This window comes from Nipponia nippon, unplaced genomic scaffold (assembly GCF_047370975.1).
Source record: "Nipponia nippon isolate SJK-2023a ecotype South Korea unplaced genomic scaffold, ASM4737097v1 scaffold_1, whole genome shotgun sequence".
Lineage (NCBI taxonomy): Eukaryota > Metazoa > Chordata > Aves > Pelecaniformes > Threskiornithidae > Nipponia > Nipponia nippon.
In genome coordinates, this window is record NW_028262290.1 from 116,994,659 (window position 1) to 117,013,416 (window position 18,758).

The 18,758-nt window shown below is 40.4% G+C and overlaps 2 protein-coding genes across 7 annotated transcripts in view; one reads left to right on the plus strand and one right to left on the minus strand.

The window, feature by feature from the left end:
- The window catches only part of UBP1 (upstream binding protein 1), a 58,332-nt gene extending 56,307 nt beyond the window's left edge, over positions 1 to 2,025 (plus strand). For all 5 annotated transcript variants that reach the window (XM_009464448.2, XM_087768662.1, XM_087768678.1 and 2 more), the window contains one exon: positions 154 to 2,025. In XM_009464448.2, the coding sequence (XP_009462723.2) occupies positions 154 to 191 (38 nt within the window). In that variant the 3' untranslated portion in view covers positions 192 to 2,025. The remainder of the gene's footprint in view (positions 1 to 153) is intronic.
- A 237-nt stretch (positions 2,026 to 2,262) lies between these two features.
- Positions 2,263 to 18,758, minus strand: part of FBXL2 (F-box and leucine rich repeat protein 2) — a 47,299-nt gene continuing 30,803 nt past the window's right edge. For both annotated transcript variants that reach the window (XM_087768717.1, XM_087768707.1), the window contains 8 exons: positions 18,502 to 18,628; positions 18,232 to 18,306; positions 14,816 to 14,946; positions 11,176 to 11,236; positions 9,654 to 9,698; positions 9,298 to 9,354; positions 5,158 to 5,370; positions 2,263 to 4,229 (listed from right to left, as the gene is read on the minus strand). In XM_087768717.1, coding sequence (XP_087624843.1) covers positions 4,122 to 4,229; positions 5,158 to 5,370; positions 9,298 to 9,354; positions 9,654 to 9,698; positions 11,176 to 11,236; positions 14,816 to 14,946; positions 18,232 to 18,306; positions 18,502 to 18,628 — 817 coding nt within the window. In that variant the 3' untranslated portion in view covers positions 2,263 to 4,121. The remainder of the gene's footprint in view (positions 4,230 to 5,157; positions 5,371 to 9,297; positions 9,355 to 9,653; positions 9,699 to 11,175; positions 11,237 to 14,815; positions 14,947 to 18,231; positions 18,307 to 18,501; positions 18,629 to 18,758) is intronic.

The window sequence follows — 18,758 nt, forward strand, 5'->3', positions numbered from 1 at the left end:
CCGGTATTTCACATGTTTCAAGTTTAATATTTCATAGTAGTAGTGAATCACTTCTACACAGTAAAAACCAAGTCCATACTTTGAGGCTGCAGCGTGTTGGCTCGTGTATTTATGGTTCTATTTACGAAAGACTGACGCTTTTTTCTTTTTCAGCTGAAAATGGTGAAGGCTTCCATATAATTTTGAAGTGATGTCCCACAATCGCTAGACAGATACGCCAACGCAGAATGAAGTCCTGCCGAAAGATTATGAAGATCATCCAAAACCTTAGGATCTAACTTCACCGTATAAGATGTTTCATATTGAAAACACAAGATGACCTTTCTAACGAGCTGTTTGATAGGTGAACTTTCTTATCACTGCCATAGCCAAGTGTCCTCATGAGAGGTAGAATGCCATGACAGCTTACGTACAGGCATGGAAGACAATGTAAGCAAAGGTGCTTGCCCTTTACTAAAACAAGGCAAATCGCGGCCAGTAGATACAGTTTCTAGAAGCGAAGCGCTGCTGCTTTTCTATTCTCTGTATCCAGTTGGAGATGAATGTAAACTCATTTTGGGGCATTTACCTTTCTGTGCCAGTTTGTCTGTTACTTGCTTGTACCTGATGCTGGTTTTATTTTTTTGATGTTAGCAGAGCACATATTAATCTGTGTGGAGATGAGTAGTTAAGCTGATAGTGATCAGGTCGTCGGGTCTTTGAGAGTAAAGCTGTCAAAACAGCTTCCCGTGTAAATTGTGTATAAGAGTGTATGTAAGAAGTGTAAATGCCAGAGCAGGGCTTTTAAGGAGCCCTAGACAGATGCAATATATGCATGCAGCAAACTGCATTATCAATAGTACCTTATCGGAGGGATTAATATAAATCCTATGGGGTACCAAGTAATTGTGTTTTGCTTTAACAAATTTAATGGAAAAGAATTGCCTATGCATCCTTTTATGTTTAGTTTCCTAGGTTCTCTGCGGAGCACTGCTGCAGTTTAACTCTTTGCTTGTAAAATTGTGGGTTTACAAATACTAGCAGTGAGGGGTGGATTTTTATGACTTGGTGGCATTATGCTGATGAGGGAAGATGGCCCACTGGCACCACAGGGCTGCCACAGCTTTCAGCAACATCAGATAAATTGCTTAAGAAACACTAAATATACACCACTTTAGTCTCCTTACCAGCAGGTAAACGCCTTGCTGTAGTTGCTATTATGGACAAGTATCTTACCTTTTCTGTTGCCCCTTCTCCGCCCTCCCATCCATACTGTACAGCTGTTACAGTGCCTCTTCCGTCTGACCAAATACTTACTTTTCTTTGAAACAGGCAATGTGCTTTTTCAATAGTTTGGATATTTCTTGTAAAGACGTGGCACAGCATTTCCTAGGTTAAGTTTCAACTGGTTAGGTACTTAGAGGGGACTATTTCAAAAGGTATTAAGTAAGTGGCAGTTTCATAGCTGTCATTTTGTGCCTTTGAAAGGTTCCACCTTGATCTCCGGCTTAAAAGCTTGGGAAGAGTTTGCTTTTTGTGCTGCAGTGTTCAATGTAAACAACTACTGCAGCATGTAAAAAAGCAACTTGGGTTTTTTGCATTCCCTCTTTCATAACTGGCTCAAGTGCTTAGCAGAAAAGCTTCTTCAAGCTGTAGCATTTTGAAAATTTAAATTCATCAAAGCTAGGGTTTCTTTCCTATTTTTTTTTTTTTTTTTTTTCTGCACTGAAAGTAAAATTTTGTGTACTTAAACATTTCTGCCTATAAGTTGTTCATCTTTGGGTATTGTCTGGTCCTACTATTTTCTTGAACTGACCTTGTGTCTTTCCAGCTCACACCGTATTCAAATCCAAATGTTTTATAAAAGTGGAAAAATCCTTGATTGGAAAGTATCCAAATATCTAATTTTAAAGAATATTGAAAGTTGTACAGTAGTTTGTCCAGCTCACTTGAAATTGGAATTAAATTATGGCACCAGCAAATTGCTTTTGTTTTTTAATAAGATGTACACATTTCAATTTAAGTATAATAAATGTTTTTCAATAATTTTGTAAATGTGCTTTCTTTTTGTTTACTTCCCCCCCCTCCCCCGCACACACTAGAGATACTTCTGTGGTTGAGATTTAGGTTAACCGCGAGCCTGAGCTTAGCGCTAAAGGTCAGTAACGGCAGCACACCAGCTCTGTCGTTTATCCTGCACCCGACGCACGCAGGTAGATCTTCTGCTTCTAATAGAAAACTTTTAGTTAAATTGGAAATAATTGAAACAAATTCAAATTTGACATCAGCTGATTGTTTATTTACGTGTCCTAGATCAGAGTAGGTTCCATTTGCTTTTGTACATCTTTAATGCAATAGACTTACAAGGTTCATTACGTTCTTAGAAAAAAAACAAGCCAACAAAAGGCAACACATCTTCACATACTGGTACCAACGACTTTTTCCTGGTACAGTTGAGAATAAAATCTGCTTAAAACTCTCCATTACAGCAGTATCTTAACGTAACACCACCCCTCCGCTAATGTGCAAAACAAGCCCCGACTGGCTTATTTTCTAGTAGTAAAGAAATCCAGGTACTGCGCTCGAATCTGTAACTTGTCCTCTACGCTGAGGTCTTAATTTACCGTCCCCGTCGTCTGTGAATGTGTGAAGCGTGAACACAACACAGCCGCTCTTGTCCATAAACGTCTCTTAATGTTCTCACGCCTTTTAAAAAGTAGCTTAAAATTTGGGGGGGAAATCGCAGTACTATCCAGTAGTAGCTTCTCCAACTGCTTTTTAAGCCAGTATTTCTACTAATTTTCAGTGAACACACAGGCCCTGAACTCTTAAAACACACACACACACAATCAATCTTGGACAAAAAAGCTTTCTGAACTGTTGAGTAGCTTATCTCAGATAATTAAGTTGCTTAATATAAAAAAGTTCCTTTATCTAACCCTCTAGCATTGAAAAACTAAGGATGAAAGCATGGCCTTAAGAGTTAATACATAGATTTTATTATTATTATTATAATTCAGAAGTTGACAGCTTCTTAAATAACCCAAATGTGAAGAGTTTGGCTTTCTATGTTGGAAAACCACAGGTTTGGTTTGGTTCAACTCCTGCCTACAGATTTATCTGCCCCTCTGCTCGCTGTGTCCCTAAAAACGGGTGGGACAAACCGCTTGAATCGAATCCCTCGCTCCGTCATCGTTCCTGTAACCGAACCCGGTTTCCCTTCTTCTGGAGAAAAGCGGGAACGACGCACCCCTCCGCCGAGCACCGCTGCATCCTCGCCTCGCAAACTGAGGAGGTAACGGAGGAGAGGCAGGGCCGGCGTTGCAGCGAGCACCGCGTAGGGGTGCGGCAGCCCGTTACAGCCGAGCGCACAGGCCCCACCACAGTGGATTTCTTACCCCTTTTAAAGGCCGGTGGCACTGGGCAGCAAACGTGCTTCAGTGACGGGCAAGCTATATACCAACACGTAGGTCAACGGAACCAAGTTCAAAAACTTGAAAAGTATTTCTATTTATATAGTTATCGAGGTACTACCTTACCTTTTGAGACTACCTATTATGTCCTGTTACGTAATTAGATGTGAAGCTGAATCATGAAAAAGGATAAGCTGTTTTGCTGCAAGAGCTCATGATTACCTTGCCTTTTTTTTTTTTTTTTTTTTTTTTCCTGGTCGACATCTGCTAATGCTGCTTCGTCCTTAAACCTGACACTGAATCTGTCGTGTGTCTTACAGAACAGCAGGTTCAGTTCCTTGGTGTGACGGACTGGAGCCTCGCGGTAGGTTACAGCTGCACACTGAACAGTGCTTACAAATGCAAATTAACTTCCAAGTTTAGTGAACTTCCACCAAGTAGCTGCTATGCTGAAATGCCCCCACATTTTACACGGCACTTCAGTTCTCATGCCAACAGAAGGAAGGAGTTACTAATACAAACCGAAGCGTCACCAACTTAATCCACAGCTGCACATGACGTTAAGATTTTTACCTGGAAAAAAAAACGCTTTTCTTGTCACAAAACTGGATGACCAAACACCACCGTTAGGACTGTCAGGAACCCGACTCCTTCCACTGACTTGCAGTCCCGGTCTTTTCTTCAACAACAACAACAACAACGAGCTTTTCTGTCTGGTTGCACTTACTGTCAAAGAATAATACAGCATCTGCAGAGGCGCTGTCCGCTCCCTCCTACCGAAGGAGGGGGAGTTACTGGCGCGAAGTAAGCATGGACTTTCACGTGAGGTAGGTGAGCCTGTGGATGAAAAGTCTGCATTATAACCAGAGAGAAAGAAACACAACCAGTAAAAAAAGCAGCAGTACGCCTCAATTACTGCAGCGCTCCTTGAGGCTGGTTAGCTAAAAAGAAAGCATCTATACGCTTGGTGTTATCCAAGCTGTCTTCTCCCATCACCTAATGCTTGTGTCCCATCCAGCTAAGGCACGCTAACGCCTGGGCACTCACCTGCTCGGGCTGCCCACTTATTTCCCAAGAAAGCACCCATCAATCAGCCCAGAGCGCCTGCCATCGAGGGAGGCCCCTGTTCTGCTGCTGTGCCTCGTCTCCCACAGCCCCTGCTTCTCTCATCCTAGACAGCAGCGTGGAAAAGAGGAGGGCATCTGCCCTCAGCAGTCACTATCAGGGATGAGCTTTCCAATTGCAAAAGTGTTGGGACACGAAGCTGCAGACAAGTCTAAGAGCAAGGCTAAACGCGGGTCCCCAGCGTAGGCGGTCCCTGACCTAATGGGGGAGGGAGGCGGAGGAGAAGAGTTTGTGGCTGGATTCCAGGGCCTAACGGCCCTACAACTGACATCTCCGTGCAGATGTTTTGTTTGCATCATCGGCTCTGTATATTGACATACATTTTAGGAGAGTTAAAGAATGCCACTACACAATCCTAAAAACATAAAAGCCTGTATTTGAAAAAATACAGAAAGCAGGAGATGAGCACTCATCATTCCAACAGCAAAAGTGTCACCAGTTATAAACAGAATTAGACAATTATTACTGCTCATATAGAAAAGCTATGATGTTTAGTCCCTACAGATGGGGGCCTGACAGAATGACGTTCAGATTCTGTTCTTTCATCCTTCCTTGCCTGGGACATCTGCAGGATTCATGCAGTCTCGAGCTGTATCAATGGCTCGGGCATTCCCACCGGAACAAGCCAGCACGTACGTACTCTGATGCGTTTGATTCCAGCTCGCGTGACTTGCTGACAGTCGTACAGCTCAATTCTCTCCAAGTTGTGGCAGTTCTCCAGGTGTTCCAGAGTCACGTCAGTGATGAGAAGACAGTTATCAAGCTCCAGTACCTGCAGCCTCTCGTGACCACAGGTACTGTTGCTCAGATGAAGAATCCCGTCATCGGTGATCAATTCACAGTGAGATAAGCTCTGAAACAGAGAGGCAAACAGCTAACGACATCACTCAGCCCTAAGCTACTCTCTCCTCTAAACATCAGAAGTCCCTTCAACCTCCCTCATTCTAGGGGTTAAGCAGTTATGAAGAGCATACAGCTGAAATCCAGAAGAGTAACAAAAGAAACAGCTCTGCTTAACAAAAGGGCTGTACTTTATTTTTAACTTTGCTTCAAAACAAGTAGAGGCCCGAAACAAGCATCGCTGCCAAACTCCTCCGGCCCCTTTGCTCTCTCTGGATGTGGAAATTCTGTTCCGATCGTCACGCACCTCTGCTACCAACGGGTGCAAACAACGCGCGTGCCGTGCCCGGAACAGGAGACAACCTTAAAGGATGATCAAGAACATCAGACACAAAGAAAGAGATGAGGATCTACCGGCAGGAGTTACCGTTTCGCAGCTACCACGTTTTCACGCATACCACCAGGACCAAGCCTGTGCAAGTCTACATAGATAAAGAACAATCAGACTGGACTGATTTGCCAAATAATGATTTCGGGAAACCTGTGAACGCTTAGCACCCCAGGCCGTACATACAAGGAGAAATAAACATCTCGTAGAGCTGCAGGAGCAGGTCTTTTCTGCAACAGTCAGCATAATAAACTAAAAAAATTCTGCTCCTCTTCAGCGTATTTTTTTTACTCCCTTGAATTTCAAGAGCATGGAAAAAGTTGCTGCGTCTCAGGCAGCAGCACCACATAAAAGCAGTTTCCCGGTTCCTTTAGGGAATTCATGACTTTTGGAGAAGCAATGATGATGACAACAACAGGAAACAGACTTTCCTCGGAGGAGGCTTAAAACCCACTCTGCCACCAGTGAAATGAATGCTCTCAAGTCTTGGGCACTAGAAATGCGCAGGATCTATGAACTCTCCTGCTCTCGCCCCGGGCTCTGAGCTAGCTCCTTGCTTTCTGCTCAGCCCCGTGTCTTGCCCGCACTTGTATCTAAGTCTAATGATGACTGGTTCTGAAGTAGCATTTCCTTGCCACAAGTGTTTTTCAGCCAGCAACTGATGAAGAAACACGTGCAGCAATCCAAAAGCTCTTTTTAACTTGGCGCAAGCTAACAGCAGTGCTCAAAAGTACCTCCTGCCAGTCATCTGAATCAAACACATAATCCTTCCCTTCTCTTGGTACAACACATTTATCTTCCTTTATTTCAGCCTGACAAGGAAGCCTGAGGACTACCAACCGTGGCTTACCCTGATTTTACCTCGGCTAGAGTCATGAGCACTTCTTGCCTGCTACCAGGCACACGGGGTCTATCCTGCCCTTTCGAACAACTTGCCCCTCAACTTTTTTTCCTTCTTTGCTGAACAGGATGAACAAGTAACCAGAGAAGAGGCTGGGAGACAGGTCTGCAACTCCCCTCCAGTCCGACCCTGGCAGCTTCCCTTCAGCTCCAGCTCATCCAGTTTTACTCACTCACCGAGCGTCAGCAGCTGGCAGTGACTCCAAGCAACACCACAACTCGTGCAGCAGAAATGAAGCGCTTGCTTGCCCCTAGCAACAGTGTTTTATCTTATGACATGTTTACGTTCTGCAAGCCTCTCAACTCTTTAAATACTCAAGTCCTCTCCTATACCTACTTTCTTTATGTACGTCTTCTGAGCATTTGATTTGGCTCACAGCCTGGAAACAATCAGCAGTTGCAGGGTTAAAGAACATTTATAATAGACCTGCTGTTTCAAGGAAGGACAGGAGGTTATGCGAAGCTGTCGGCTACGGCAGCGGTCTGCTGGCTAATTAAGAGTTTTCCGTCCCGGGAAGTAAGCAGCTTATAAAATCGGCTTTCCTGAGACACTGTATTTGGTACCGAAAGGACAATACAGGATGTACAGCTGAGTTCGTAGAACTTTGTAGAACAAATATGCCAAATGATACATACTTCGTATTAAACCACATGATCCTTCTGACTTCATAAGCCTGTTAGAAAGTGTTAATAATGTGACATTTTACAAAGACAATTGCTTGAAATCTTTAGAACAAAGAGATACAGTCAAATTCTTTTTCTTGTTAATGCATACTAAATGCTGCGTATAAATCAAATATGGCATGATATACTGTGACGGTAAGAAACAGTATAATCAACTTAACTGAAGAATTCAATTATCATCTCATCTCCAGGAATATCATGAGTATTTCACAGTTTCTCTAATAATTTGAGTGTACAATTATTGAACACCGTCACCAGAAATTACTTCTTAAGTCCAGTAAGTAATAAAGCATTTGAGTACTCTGGTACTGCTGAAGATGTAACAGTTGGTTATAACTGGTCTAACAGTGCTTTTGCTTATTTCCACTGTCTACTGAGTCTCCAAGCACCAAGAAACAAATTCAAAGTTGATTTCTGCAACTCCAAAATATTTGTTTAAACTGCAAATATACCTAAACATATGCTAAAGCACAGCTATGCAACAGTTTACAGAACCATCAACAGTACGTGATTTCACATGTGAAGTATGGAGATTAGTTCACATAGGGTATTTGGCACCTGCTAGTCTGTTTTTCTTTCCCTTGAATTCTCAGCCATCACTGTTCACTCGCAAGCTTTGAGTGTGTATCCTTCCTACACACAGGATATACACCATCAAGAAAAAAAAAATCCATTTTTCTTGTTCCCTTAGAAAAGGTGTGTTATTTTACCAATGCCACACTTCCCCGTCTGTGGGCTAACACACAGAGGCCAGCAAACAGGAGCAGGTTGAGAAAAACACTTGAAAGTTATGAGGTTTTACGGTATCTCTGGTGAAACGCTGGCAGAACTGGTAGAAAAGATCTCTTGCAAGTACTGGTTACGGTTGGGATTACAATACAAAACCACACCTGTTGTTGAAGAACAGAAAGTGTCCCATGTAAATGGCTCCATATCTCCTGACAACTCTTGTTTGGCTTAACATTAAGAATTACGGTACAGAAATGAGGTCGGACAATTAATGAGTGCAAAAACAAAAAAACAAACAGCAACAATAAAAAACAGTGAACAAGCTCCTTTTTTAAGAGTCATCTCTCCTCATGTTGCTACCTTAGTAACACTGAGTGAGTAACACTAACCAATCATAAGACAATTTAATTAATGAAGCAGCAAACCTTTAATCCCATCTAAGAGCAAATTATAAAGATACTTGTTCCCTCAGCTACATCTGAAAGAGTATATAACAAATCTACACTTATGGGACAATTGGCTCAAAATACAGGAGCCTCTATCGTAAGGACGGTCTAGTAATTTTGGAGTACCTTGACTGAAGAACAGCCAAATTTGTGTCATCTGAAATTTTTTTTTGATGTTCTGAAAGAGCTAAGCAACCGTTCCCCAAAAACCAGTTCTTTGAAATACCGTAAGCAGGTTACCCCACTGAAGGCATCTCAATCCTCTCCAGTTACGTTCACAAGTCTAGGTCAAAAAACCTTCCATAATTTGCTATGTAAATGTAGTCCCTGGGAAAAACCGCTTGCATGCAAAACTGATTACAGAGTGATTACCTTTATCTTCACTGGGTGGTTTTGTTTATTCAATATCTGACTTAAAACGTCACACTCCCTAAGAAAACCATTAGTGAACACTTAAGAGTATCTGTAAAGGTCTGAGTACTGCAAGTTGCCTATGAAAAGTTTTATTTTAACTAAGTAATCAAATACGAAGGATGTTAACCATAAAATATAAGCCTTCTGGTTATTAGTCACCGATTTGGTAATATTTTTAATCACATAATGCATGTATTAGGAGTAACCTGCTTCTCTTAGAATACTTAGGAAACCCGCATATATTTTGCACAATATCATACTACATCAGGAACTTTTTCTAGGTCCAGAGTAAACAGCCTGGTTTTATATTGAAGGAGTTGTGTATGTGTGTGGTTTTCGAGGTTTGTATTAAATTTCACAAACAAAGGGTTAAACTTACCAATGCCTGTAGCTTAGGACAGTGTATAGAAAGTTGTATCAGTGTGCAGTCAGTTATCTAGAAACAAAAGAAACCAACCAACCATAAGCAACAGCCAGCAGGAGGGCCAACCCTCAAATAGGATCTCTCTTTCTCTACCAGATGAAGGCTCTGTTATTTCTGGAGAACACCCAATCACCTGTTACTCTTCACATATTTCCCTGCATAGAATTTCCCAATAATTACTTTTATTTACTATCATAAACACAGCACTATTCATAAAAAACAAAGCGCATTTAACTGGAAGTGCTAATGTTCTTATTGGCACTGCGGTCTTACACTGGACATTCAATATTCCTTTTCATATTAAATCTCACCAAAACGCATTCTTCCAAGTCCATCTTCTCCAGCTCGTGGCAATTCTAAAATAAACAAAAACCAAACAGATAAACAAAAGACAAAATTAAACAACATACAGACATAAAATCATGCACGGGGCTAGTAATATGGGAAAGCACAGCCTCCAAGAGGAAATTGTGAGCTAAATCCCTTCGAGTATTTGATCACTATCAAAGGACAAAAAATGGTTAAAAAAAAAAAATCCACAAGCAACCCAACACCTCCTCCTCAAACCTCTACATTTTCAGCCTTTCTCTTACGAAGTGAGGTTTCTCTTCCTTGCCCTGTAAGGTTTGGAGCAGTACGTATGTGATCAGGACTCACTCACCCCTGCTTCCCTTCCCGCTCTTGGGGTCAGTTTCAGTTCAAACCTAGGGGATTTCCAGCCTGCGCACCAAAGCTAACTAATCTGCGTAGGGATGGATCCGACTTCTGCGTACACCGACCCACACCAAACTAGTCTGAAACACGCCTAAGCTTGTGAAACACCTCTCTTCATCATCGTACTGCAGAAAGAATTAAATTAAAAATGAAAAACAATTTGCTTTGCTAATGAATGCTGAAAATATTAAAATAGGGTCCACTTTAAGGCTGGGAGAAAGTTGCACTTCACATTTATACAAACCGTTTTCCCAGTATTCTGAGAGATCCCTAGAAGTGCTTTCAACGACTGATCATGACTACTTTCAAGAAAATGATGTCACCTTGTGACTTCACAGCAGACTGCATGGTGCCATGGCTCAGCCCAAACCCTCTTATTTACAGGCATACGAAAAAATGGTTTAACTTGCCACTCCCAGAAGCAGGCTTGAGGTGACTACCGAAAGCCCAAGGCTGCAGGGCTCAGTGGTTAGAAAACCACTCTGTTTAACCACTGTGGCTAGAAAAATATCAGTAATGTAAATGAATATCAGTAATACTAAATATCAGCAGTGTAAACGAATCCTGTTTAGAGAGTAGTATTTGCGTGTTCAGATTTCCTAAACCAGCAAGCATAAAAGTCTAACTTGGAACACTTTATACAATCTATATGTTTACTTTACATACTTACAGCGTGAATCAGGGCGCAAGTGCTTATAGTTTGTAATGTATAATGTAAGCGTTTTTGTAACTTAAAGGTATGCTCAGAATCATCTATTATGCGGTGATTTTTGGGGTGTAAATATCACAAGGGTATATGTCATCTTTATAGGGGATTTTTGTCTAGAATACATAACACAAGTTTAGAATCACCTTAAGCATAATAAATCCAATTGAAACATACTAACAAAAGAGGGGGGGAAAAAGTGAAAAATGTAATGCTAGATGGCAAAATTGATCAAATTGCAGCTCTAAGTATAATCCAGAAAGAAAATCACTTTTTAGTCCCCTCCTCCACTGGGTTCTTCCTACTTTATTTTTCTTCTTCTCGTATTCCTTCCCAGCAGGACTACATCAATTCACAGCTGCTCCACAGCAATGAAAACAAGGTGAGCTCTAACCTTCTGAAATGACCCTTACCCGTGCTAAAAGGGTAAACCCAGCATCCGTAAGATGTGAACATCTTGCAGCTTCCAAAATCCTGGAAAAGTTTTAAATGTTAAAGAAAACATTAACATAAAGAAAAGCAAATGCATTTGAGATACAAATTCATCTTCTGCAACTTAAAGCTCTCAATAGGAAATATATGCCTATTTTTCACAGTAATTTGCAATTAAAAAGCACTAGGCAGACGTTTGATCCAGCTTATCAGAAGATTCTAATAGTCCCAGAACACATTAAGTTCAATCCTCAAATCTTCTCAACATTTAGTGGAAAAAAAATTATACATAATTATAGGCATTTTGACCTCTTGTTTCACTATGACAGCATAATGCTCAAGTTTTCTCATGTGTTATCTGAGGAAAGATAGGGGAGAATAAACCTGGAGTTAAGGAAAATGCAGATGAAGCCTGCATCTAAAACCTGTTATCTAAACACAGGATGTTGGGAAGCCACAAGACTGAGAAACTGCTTCCTAGAAATTCACTCGGAGCCTCTGCATGAAGCGCAGTGAAGCAAATTACCAGAAAGCAAGGAGCTTAAATTCTCCAAGCCTGCAGTAAAAACAATAAACTACACCAACGCAACCTCAAAGAAAATAACACAGTGTTTTGGAAAGATAAACCTAGCACTCTTTTAAGAGGTACTGGGAAGCAGTACCGACAAAAAAAGGTCAACTGCCCCAAACAGCACCACTAGTACACAGAACAGGCCTCCATCCCGTAACTGGTTTTTTTTGTCGTCGTTTTCTTTTCCTTTTTTTTCAATGAACACTTCTTACTTTGCAGGTGGAGTAAGTATCAAAATGAATAAGGGGAAACCACAGCCCTGTGCAACCACAGCAAACGCTACTTCTGTACTGGGGTCGGTGGGGGAGGAGGCAGGGCAAGATGGACAAAAGAACTTCTTGCTGTGGTAACACTTAGAGGCATCTAGACCCTTCCACTGGTTTAGCAGGTTACGAGAAAGCACTCTCTCTATGGGTAGAGTGCAAAGGGAAAAGCCTTGCTGTGTGCACGAGAAACATCCAACCCCACCAGAGAACGAGATGTGGGGCTCCGAATATGGCTTTGCTGGATCAATCTCTCCCAAGCCAAAAGCAAGCGTGCAGTTGAGTTTAGAGGTAAGCAGCCCCACAGGCTACACCCTTGATAACCACTTCCAAGCGCTAGCCTTCAACAAGGTTCACAAGTACGATAGAAAGTCAGAAAACCAGAAGACTAACAGCTCTAGCTTTCCTGAAACAGGGTGTGCAGGCAGTCAGAAAAGTAGAATAGGAAGGATGAGCTATATATACACACACTGCATCAATCAGGTCCCAGTACGAAAGACAGGTTGGAAGGCACTGGTCAGCATGAACATGAGCAAAGTTCTAATTTTTGCTCTGTTTTAGTGATTGTACTTAATTACAGAGGGCTCTTCTTTTTTCCAGATACAGCTGACGTTTACTTCCCACCCAGTGATCTGTGACAAAGCATAGGAGCTGATGAGGCAAAATGACATCCCAGAGCAGATTCCCCACTCATATAAAGCAATGTTCTCTGAGGCAGACCTCACAGTTGCATTCACTGTCTACAGATGACTTTTGGGCACACCTGGAGTGTGTCTGCACACAGCACCTCCCTACTCCTGTTGAACTAGCTGCAGGCGGGAGAGAACGTTGGTAGGGTTAAAGGCAACGTGATCCTAATTTTCACAGCCCCACCTAGACAAAGACATTCATGGTTCATGGATGCTTTTCTCAATAAGCCTCACCAAAACACCTACTAGTATTTTAACACTAAAAAGTGCTAAAAAAGAAAAACAGAGAAGGTATCAAGCACTTAAACGAGCAGATATAAAAAGGGATGAGGAGACAGCTATATGTTGATGTATGGGGAAAAAACATCTGAGTTAGTCATCTCAGGATTTTTTTTCCAAGGAGATGTAATTTGTGAGTGGTAACAGCTGCAGAACACAGCACAGTAGGACATCCAAGACCCTGAAGTGAAGTGAGAGTAGCACAGCACAGAAAATACTCAAAAGCTTCCTAACAGGGCCAGCACATCCAACAGCGGCAGCAGAGTTTTCTTTCATATTCAACACCGAAACATTCAGAAGGTAGGAACAAGTGTGGAATTACATTTTCCTTTAATTTCCAACATAATTTTTATCAAGTACTTCCCATACATGATCCCAAAAGTCTCAATGTAACCAGGTGTTATCATCTGTCTTTCCATCATGCGCTCCTCTGCAGTAATCACTGCAAAGGGTCATTTTTTTCTTTATACTGCTTCTCATTAAAGGAGAAGAACGGCAGACGCCTTCCCCCTCGTGGCACAGACGGGGGCTAACAGTTTACCTACCAAAGTCGAAACAATTCCTGCTACAGTTGTACTGCCCTTGGAAAGAAGTGCACAACTAAGAGCACTTTAGACCTCCTTTTCTTTCCAATCTGAGCTGTGAATTGAGAGAATGAGAGAAATCGTGGAAAAAGACCAGTAATACCAGCACAGCTTTCTAAGGAACACAATTACGTGTGTCAGAAGACTCCTCAGCCCCAAACACGGGCACACGTAAGCTCGTGTAAGTATGAACCGTTACATGACGGGGACCATCACTCTAGAATTGTCTTAAGGACAGGTTTTCTACAGTAACAAAAGCTCTTTTTCACTCAGTCAGCTAAAGGAACACTGTGTGTCAGCATATTGCGCACTGGCATTTAAATGTAGCTTCCTCAAATTTTTATGATCTGCTTTCCTCCATTTATCTGTGATTGAAGTATAACAAGTTGCGACTCCTGCACATTCCTGTCATAAATGGCAATTTAGTGTCATCCAAAAATCTTCTGTTTTGATTCAATTTACATTAAAATTAGACCTTACAAGAAGTATTGTGTGTCCCTACAATCAGAGAGCTGCTGCATGACTGAGCTTCAAATAAGCTGAAGCTGTCCCCCCTTCTGAGAATACCACCATAACATACGTTAGCGCAAATTGCATCAATGTAAAAGTTTATATTATTTTTACCTGACGAGCCCCTATTACTTAAAACATATCCCATAAATATCAGTCCTCAGTGCTTGCAGAGACATTAGCACAGTCCATATCAGAGTTTAAGAATGCCAGGATGTACTGCAGAGCATATTAAAAACACATTTATAATAAAATCTGTAAATATAATACTCATACGATTTGGCTAGTTTTTTGCGAGACAAATGACTGCACAAAACCACATCAGAGTACGAACATCACAAGACACAACACAACTACGGGTATTTTTACCTTTTATAAAAATAATGGGCTTTATATCTTCTTTTCTTCTGGCTTGTAATTAGTACCTAAAATATTTAGCTAGAAGCACAGAATTGAACTGCTAGGTTCAACATGTTTTATTTGTCATATATTAATTCTTGTTTTTCCAATATACAGTTGTCTACATTCATATGCTAGCTACAGAGGACCAGCTCTCAAGTTTACATTCAGCTGGTACTTCTAACTTAATGTTTTGATCGCAAAGGTAGCACAACGCAAAGCTAAATCAAGCCTGTGGATATCAGCTGATTATCTTGAGAAGTGAATTTATTAGATCAGGCCAGTAACAACATGACATACTTGCAACATGCTCATGACATACTCACTTCAGCCTTGGACAGTTTAGACCAAGTGCTGTAAGAGAAGCATCTGTAAGGTTGCTACAGCCTGAAACACAGAGCGACTGAAGTCTATGACATCCTCTACAGATTTCTACAATGCCTTCATCTGAAATTTGCTGCAACACAGAAGAAGGTTGAAGTTACTTTGTTATCAAGTAAGCAGCTAAGAACAAAAATCAAGTCTTATTACTGAACTGTTAGTGTCACATTATATAGAACCATGGCAACCTGTGGATTTGCAACCAAAAAATACCATCGTGAAACCATGTTCACTGATAACACTCAAGATAATCAACACACACAATTCCGACTTATCTATGTATTTTTCCACAGATCTTGAGGACTGCTCAAAGGCAGTCTGAAGCACAGAGGGAGACTTGTTTGTTGTTGTCTTCCTCTTTCACTTTGCTTTTACTTTATAATTTTCACATAGTTGTTTTTAATTGCAGTTGTCGTCGTGTGAAATAGCTTGCTTCTTATATGTTTGTGGAGTTCAGGTCTTTCATTCCAGTGACTGTGTAAGTTCAGGAACAGTGCAAAAGAGAGCTTAAAGCTCAACAGCAGGAGAGCTCACTACCTATTTTGCACTGGAGCAGTAGAACCGAAGGGTAAAAATCCTTCACCTCCAGGTAATTTTCAAAGCCAGAGTTACAGGTAAACAATTACATATAATCCGTTCTTTTCAGAAGACAAATGTAAAAGCCAGGTGTGCCCTACCCTATACAGTTGTCTTTAGCTGAAAGATTTATCTCAAAAGAGGGTTTTTCAGTTCTCAAAATTGTTTTGTACTAAATATTCTGAAAAAAGTAACTCTAAATTTGGAATATGAATCAAAAAGTTCTCTCTCAAACAGGAACTATAAGAAATAGCCCCAATGCAGCTGCACACAGAACAGCAAGAGGAACTAGGTTATGGGGTGTGTGTGCAAATATTATTTTGTTTACAGGTCTTCTATTCTGGAAAAAGTATTCTCTCCTCCTCCCACTCCTAGCTCCAAGAATTTAGTTTTTCTGCTGAATGACTAATCGTTCATGGTGAAACAGGTTATTTTATTTCCTGGCCTAACATTATTCTTCCAATGATAACAAAGACCTCTCCTGTACTTTGAGTTGAAAATACACATTCCTTTTATAAGCCACTCATCTAGGTACACTAATACTACTATAGCATATTTCTGAGGCTATTACCACAAACGTTACCTTTCATAGATGAAAACAGGACAAGAAATAGCAGTAGCTCAGCACAAAGGGAGATCACCTTATGCCCCCTCCACCAACCCAGCACTTTTTAATATCAGTAGTTCAAATTTGCAAATTGTTCTGTGAAATAAAAATTATTCCAGACAGAAAACTAGAAGTCTTGTCTTCTTTTTGTGGATCCAGATGGATCTGCATCCTCTGCAGATAAGAAGATATATTCTGGAACTCTCTTGTTCCCTTTGAGAGGTACTCACGACACTATTATTGGGAAAAGGAACTGTTTTGGAGGTAAGGACTATGTAAATTTTATGCTGCTGCTGGAGATGGACAAAACTCTCAAGTTATATATGAAAATCTTCCATTCTGAAATTGCTTGTGATTTCAATGCCTACATCCCTCTCAGGAAAGAAAAGTGCTCAAAAAATGCCTGCAAGTCCCCAGTTCCTACACTCTAAAGGTGGTACCTTTCAGATGTGCAGTTTCCAGAGTTAATATCAGCTCATTCCATAGCTGCTGGAGCTCGCCTGGTATTTTACAAGGTCCATAAAACAGCCACTAGAATTAAAGTGTGGATCATATAAAGCACAAAGAGACTGGCTGTGTAAAAATCAGTGCTAGCCCTTTGATCATAAAGAGCCTGGCTGCTTCTGGAAGCATACTTCTAAGCCATAGCAAGCAGGACATGTCCAGTGAAATAAAGGTTTCAAGCACACATAACTAGGTAGGACACTCAAAAAATTCAAAGGGAAAAATACTTTCACTCCTGAGAGTTTTTTTGTTGGCACTTAATATCTACGTGACAACAAACATACTGGCCAAGGGAAAACTCTAGGGCACTGCTATGCCAATGCCCCTTTTAAGCAGGAGAGATCATAACTGATTATGATCAGACCTCTTGAGAACCTCCCACAAAAATAATGAGAGAAGGCTGGCCTTGATATATCTCATTAGTCTCAGGTAAAACACAACAGAAAAAGAACTTTGGAGGAGGAGGACAGCAAAAGGAAGAGTGAAAGGGGAGGAAATTACGGACTGACTTTATTTATTTAAGTGAGGTTCTGACCAAAAGAAGGAACTTCCTTTCATTTCCATTATCTTTAGGTGCCCAACTTCAGTGGGCACCTAAATTCAGATTGAAAAATCTGAAAATTCTCTTTCACTAAACACCTGGCTCATGGAAGCTCAAGCTTTGTATTCATATTGTTCTTAAATTCTGCAATTTTTTAATGTAACTTTTAATAATCCCTACGCTCCAAAATGTTCAACACTTTAAAGAAACCTATTAGGCCCAAAAATTTTCATCCAATCTTAATAAAAAATGGTCCCATGCCACATTCATTCAGGAATAATGTGTAAAACAGATTTTAAAATTTTAGCCCAAGCAGATTTTATGATACCTTCTGGCAATAAAACTGTAGAAAACTTTTCAAAAGAAAAAAATAATCTAACTTCATTATTCAAATTTGCATGACTGAAACACTGACATTCTAATTTATTTCAATATTTTCTAAGGCTTAGTTACAGACAAAGAATGACTTAGATACATTTCAAATCTAAAAGGAGATCTTTCCCATTCCTAAAAAGTCACATCAGAAACAACAAAAAAGCAAATATAAAATAAAGCAAATCTAATTCTTGCGTACTAAGTAGAATTAAAAATACATGAATCATGCCCAGTCATTTCATTACAAACGAATGCGTTCTTCCATTACTATTGAAAAAGCATGCCCTTCTCCTGATACCTAGATGGTTCTGAATCATCTTCAGTTATGATGTCACTACATTTTACTCTCAATTATGTAGCCCAGAATATGGCTTCTGCTCAATTAGAAACCTTAAAATTATGAATAGACCAAAATGTTTGACCTTAACGGATGGGAGAACAAGAACGACATCTGTAAAACTGCATGGTTTAGTGCATACACAGTTCATGAGATTTGAATGAATGCACTTAATTCGTACTCTAGAGCTTGCTACAGTTAAAAGATGTAACGAGGGGAAAAAAAATAACCTAACACTCCAAATCCACCCTCAGCTGTAGAGACAGCCAGCTCATTTAAGACCTCTATTCCACACAAAATTCTGTGAACTGCAGAGATGTACTAATTGAATCACTTAAGTGTGTAGCAGATCAATTAATTAGCATTCAAAAATGGTTTACGATTCTTAGAGAATGTATCTTTTGAAGCTTCAAATACTTACTGTACAGGATTGCAAATTCAGGATTACAAGTTCATGACAGTGATTTTGAATGTGTTTCAATGCTTCATCTTCTAACTGTATTTAGCAATTAAATCGGACATAGGAAAAGAAACAAGAAATTAAAAGCAAAGCAAAGCAGCCCAAAGAATGTACACATCTTGTAATACTGAACAAAAGACTATAACAAAAATGGTATTTTTTAATTCATGGAGATTTCAAAAACCCAAAATAAAATTTTATTCCTAAAGGATCACCCAAGCAGTTATGTACCTGTGTGCAACCTCTAAGAAACAGAGCTTTTAGTCCACTACACCCTTTCACCAGTGCTTCAATACCATCCTTCGTAATCTGATCACACCAGGAAAGATTCAAATGTTCCAGATTTCTGCAACCCTCACTGGGAGAATTAAAAAAATACATAAAGTTAAATCCAGCCTTCAAATAGTCATAACAGTGGGAAACCCAAATTAAACACACTGTTAGAAATTAATGATAGATAGCCAGTGGACTGTGCCAGGCCTCCACAG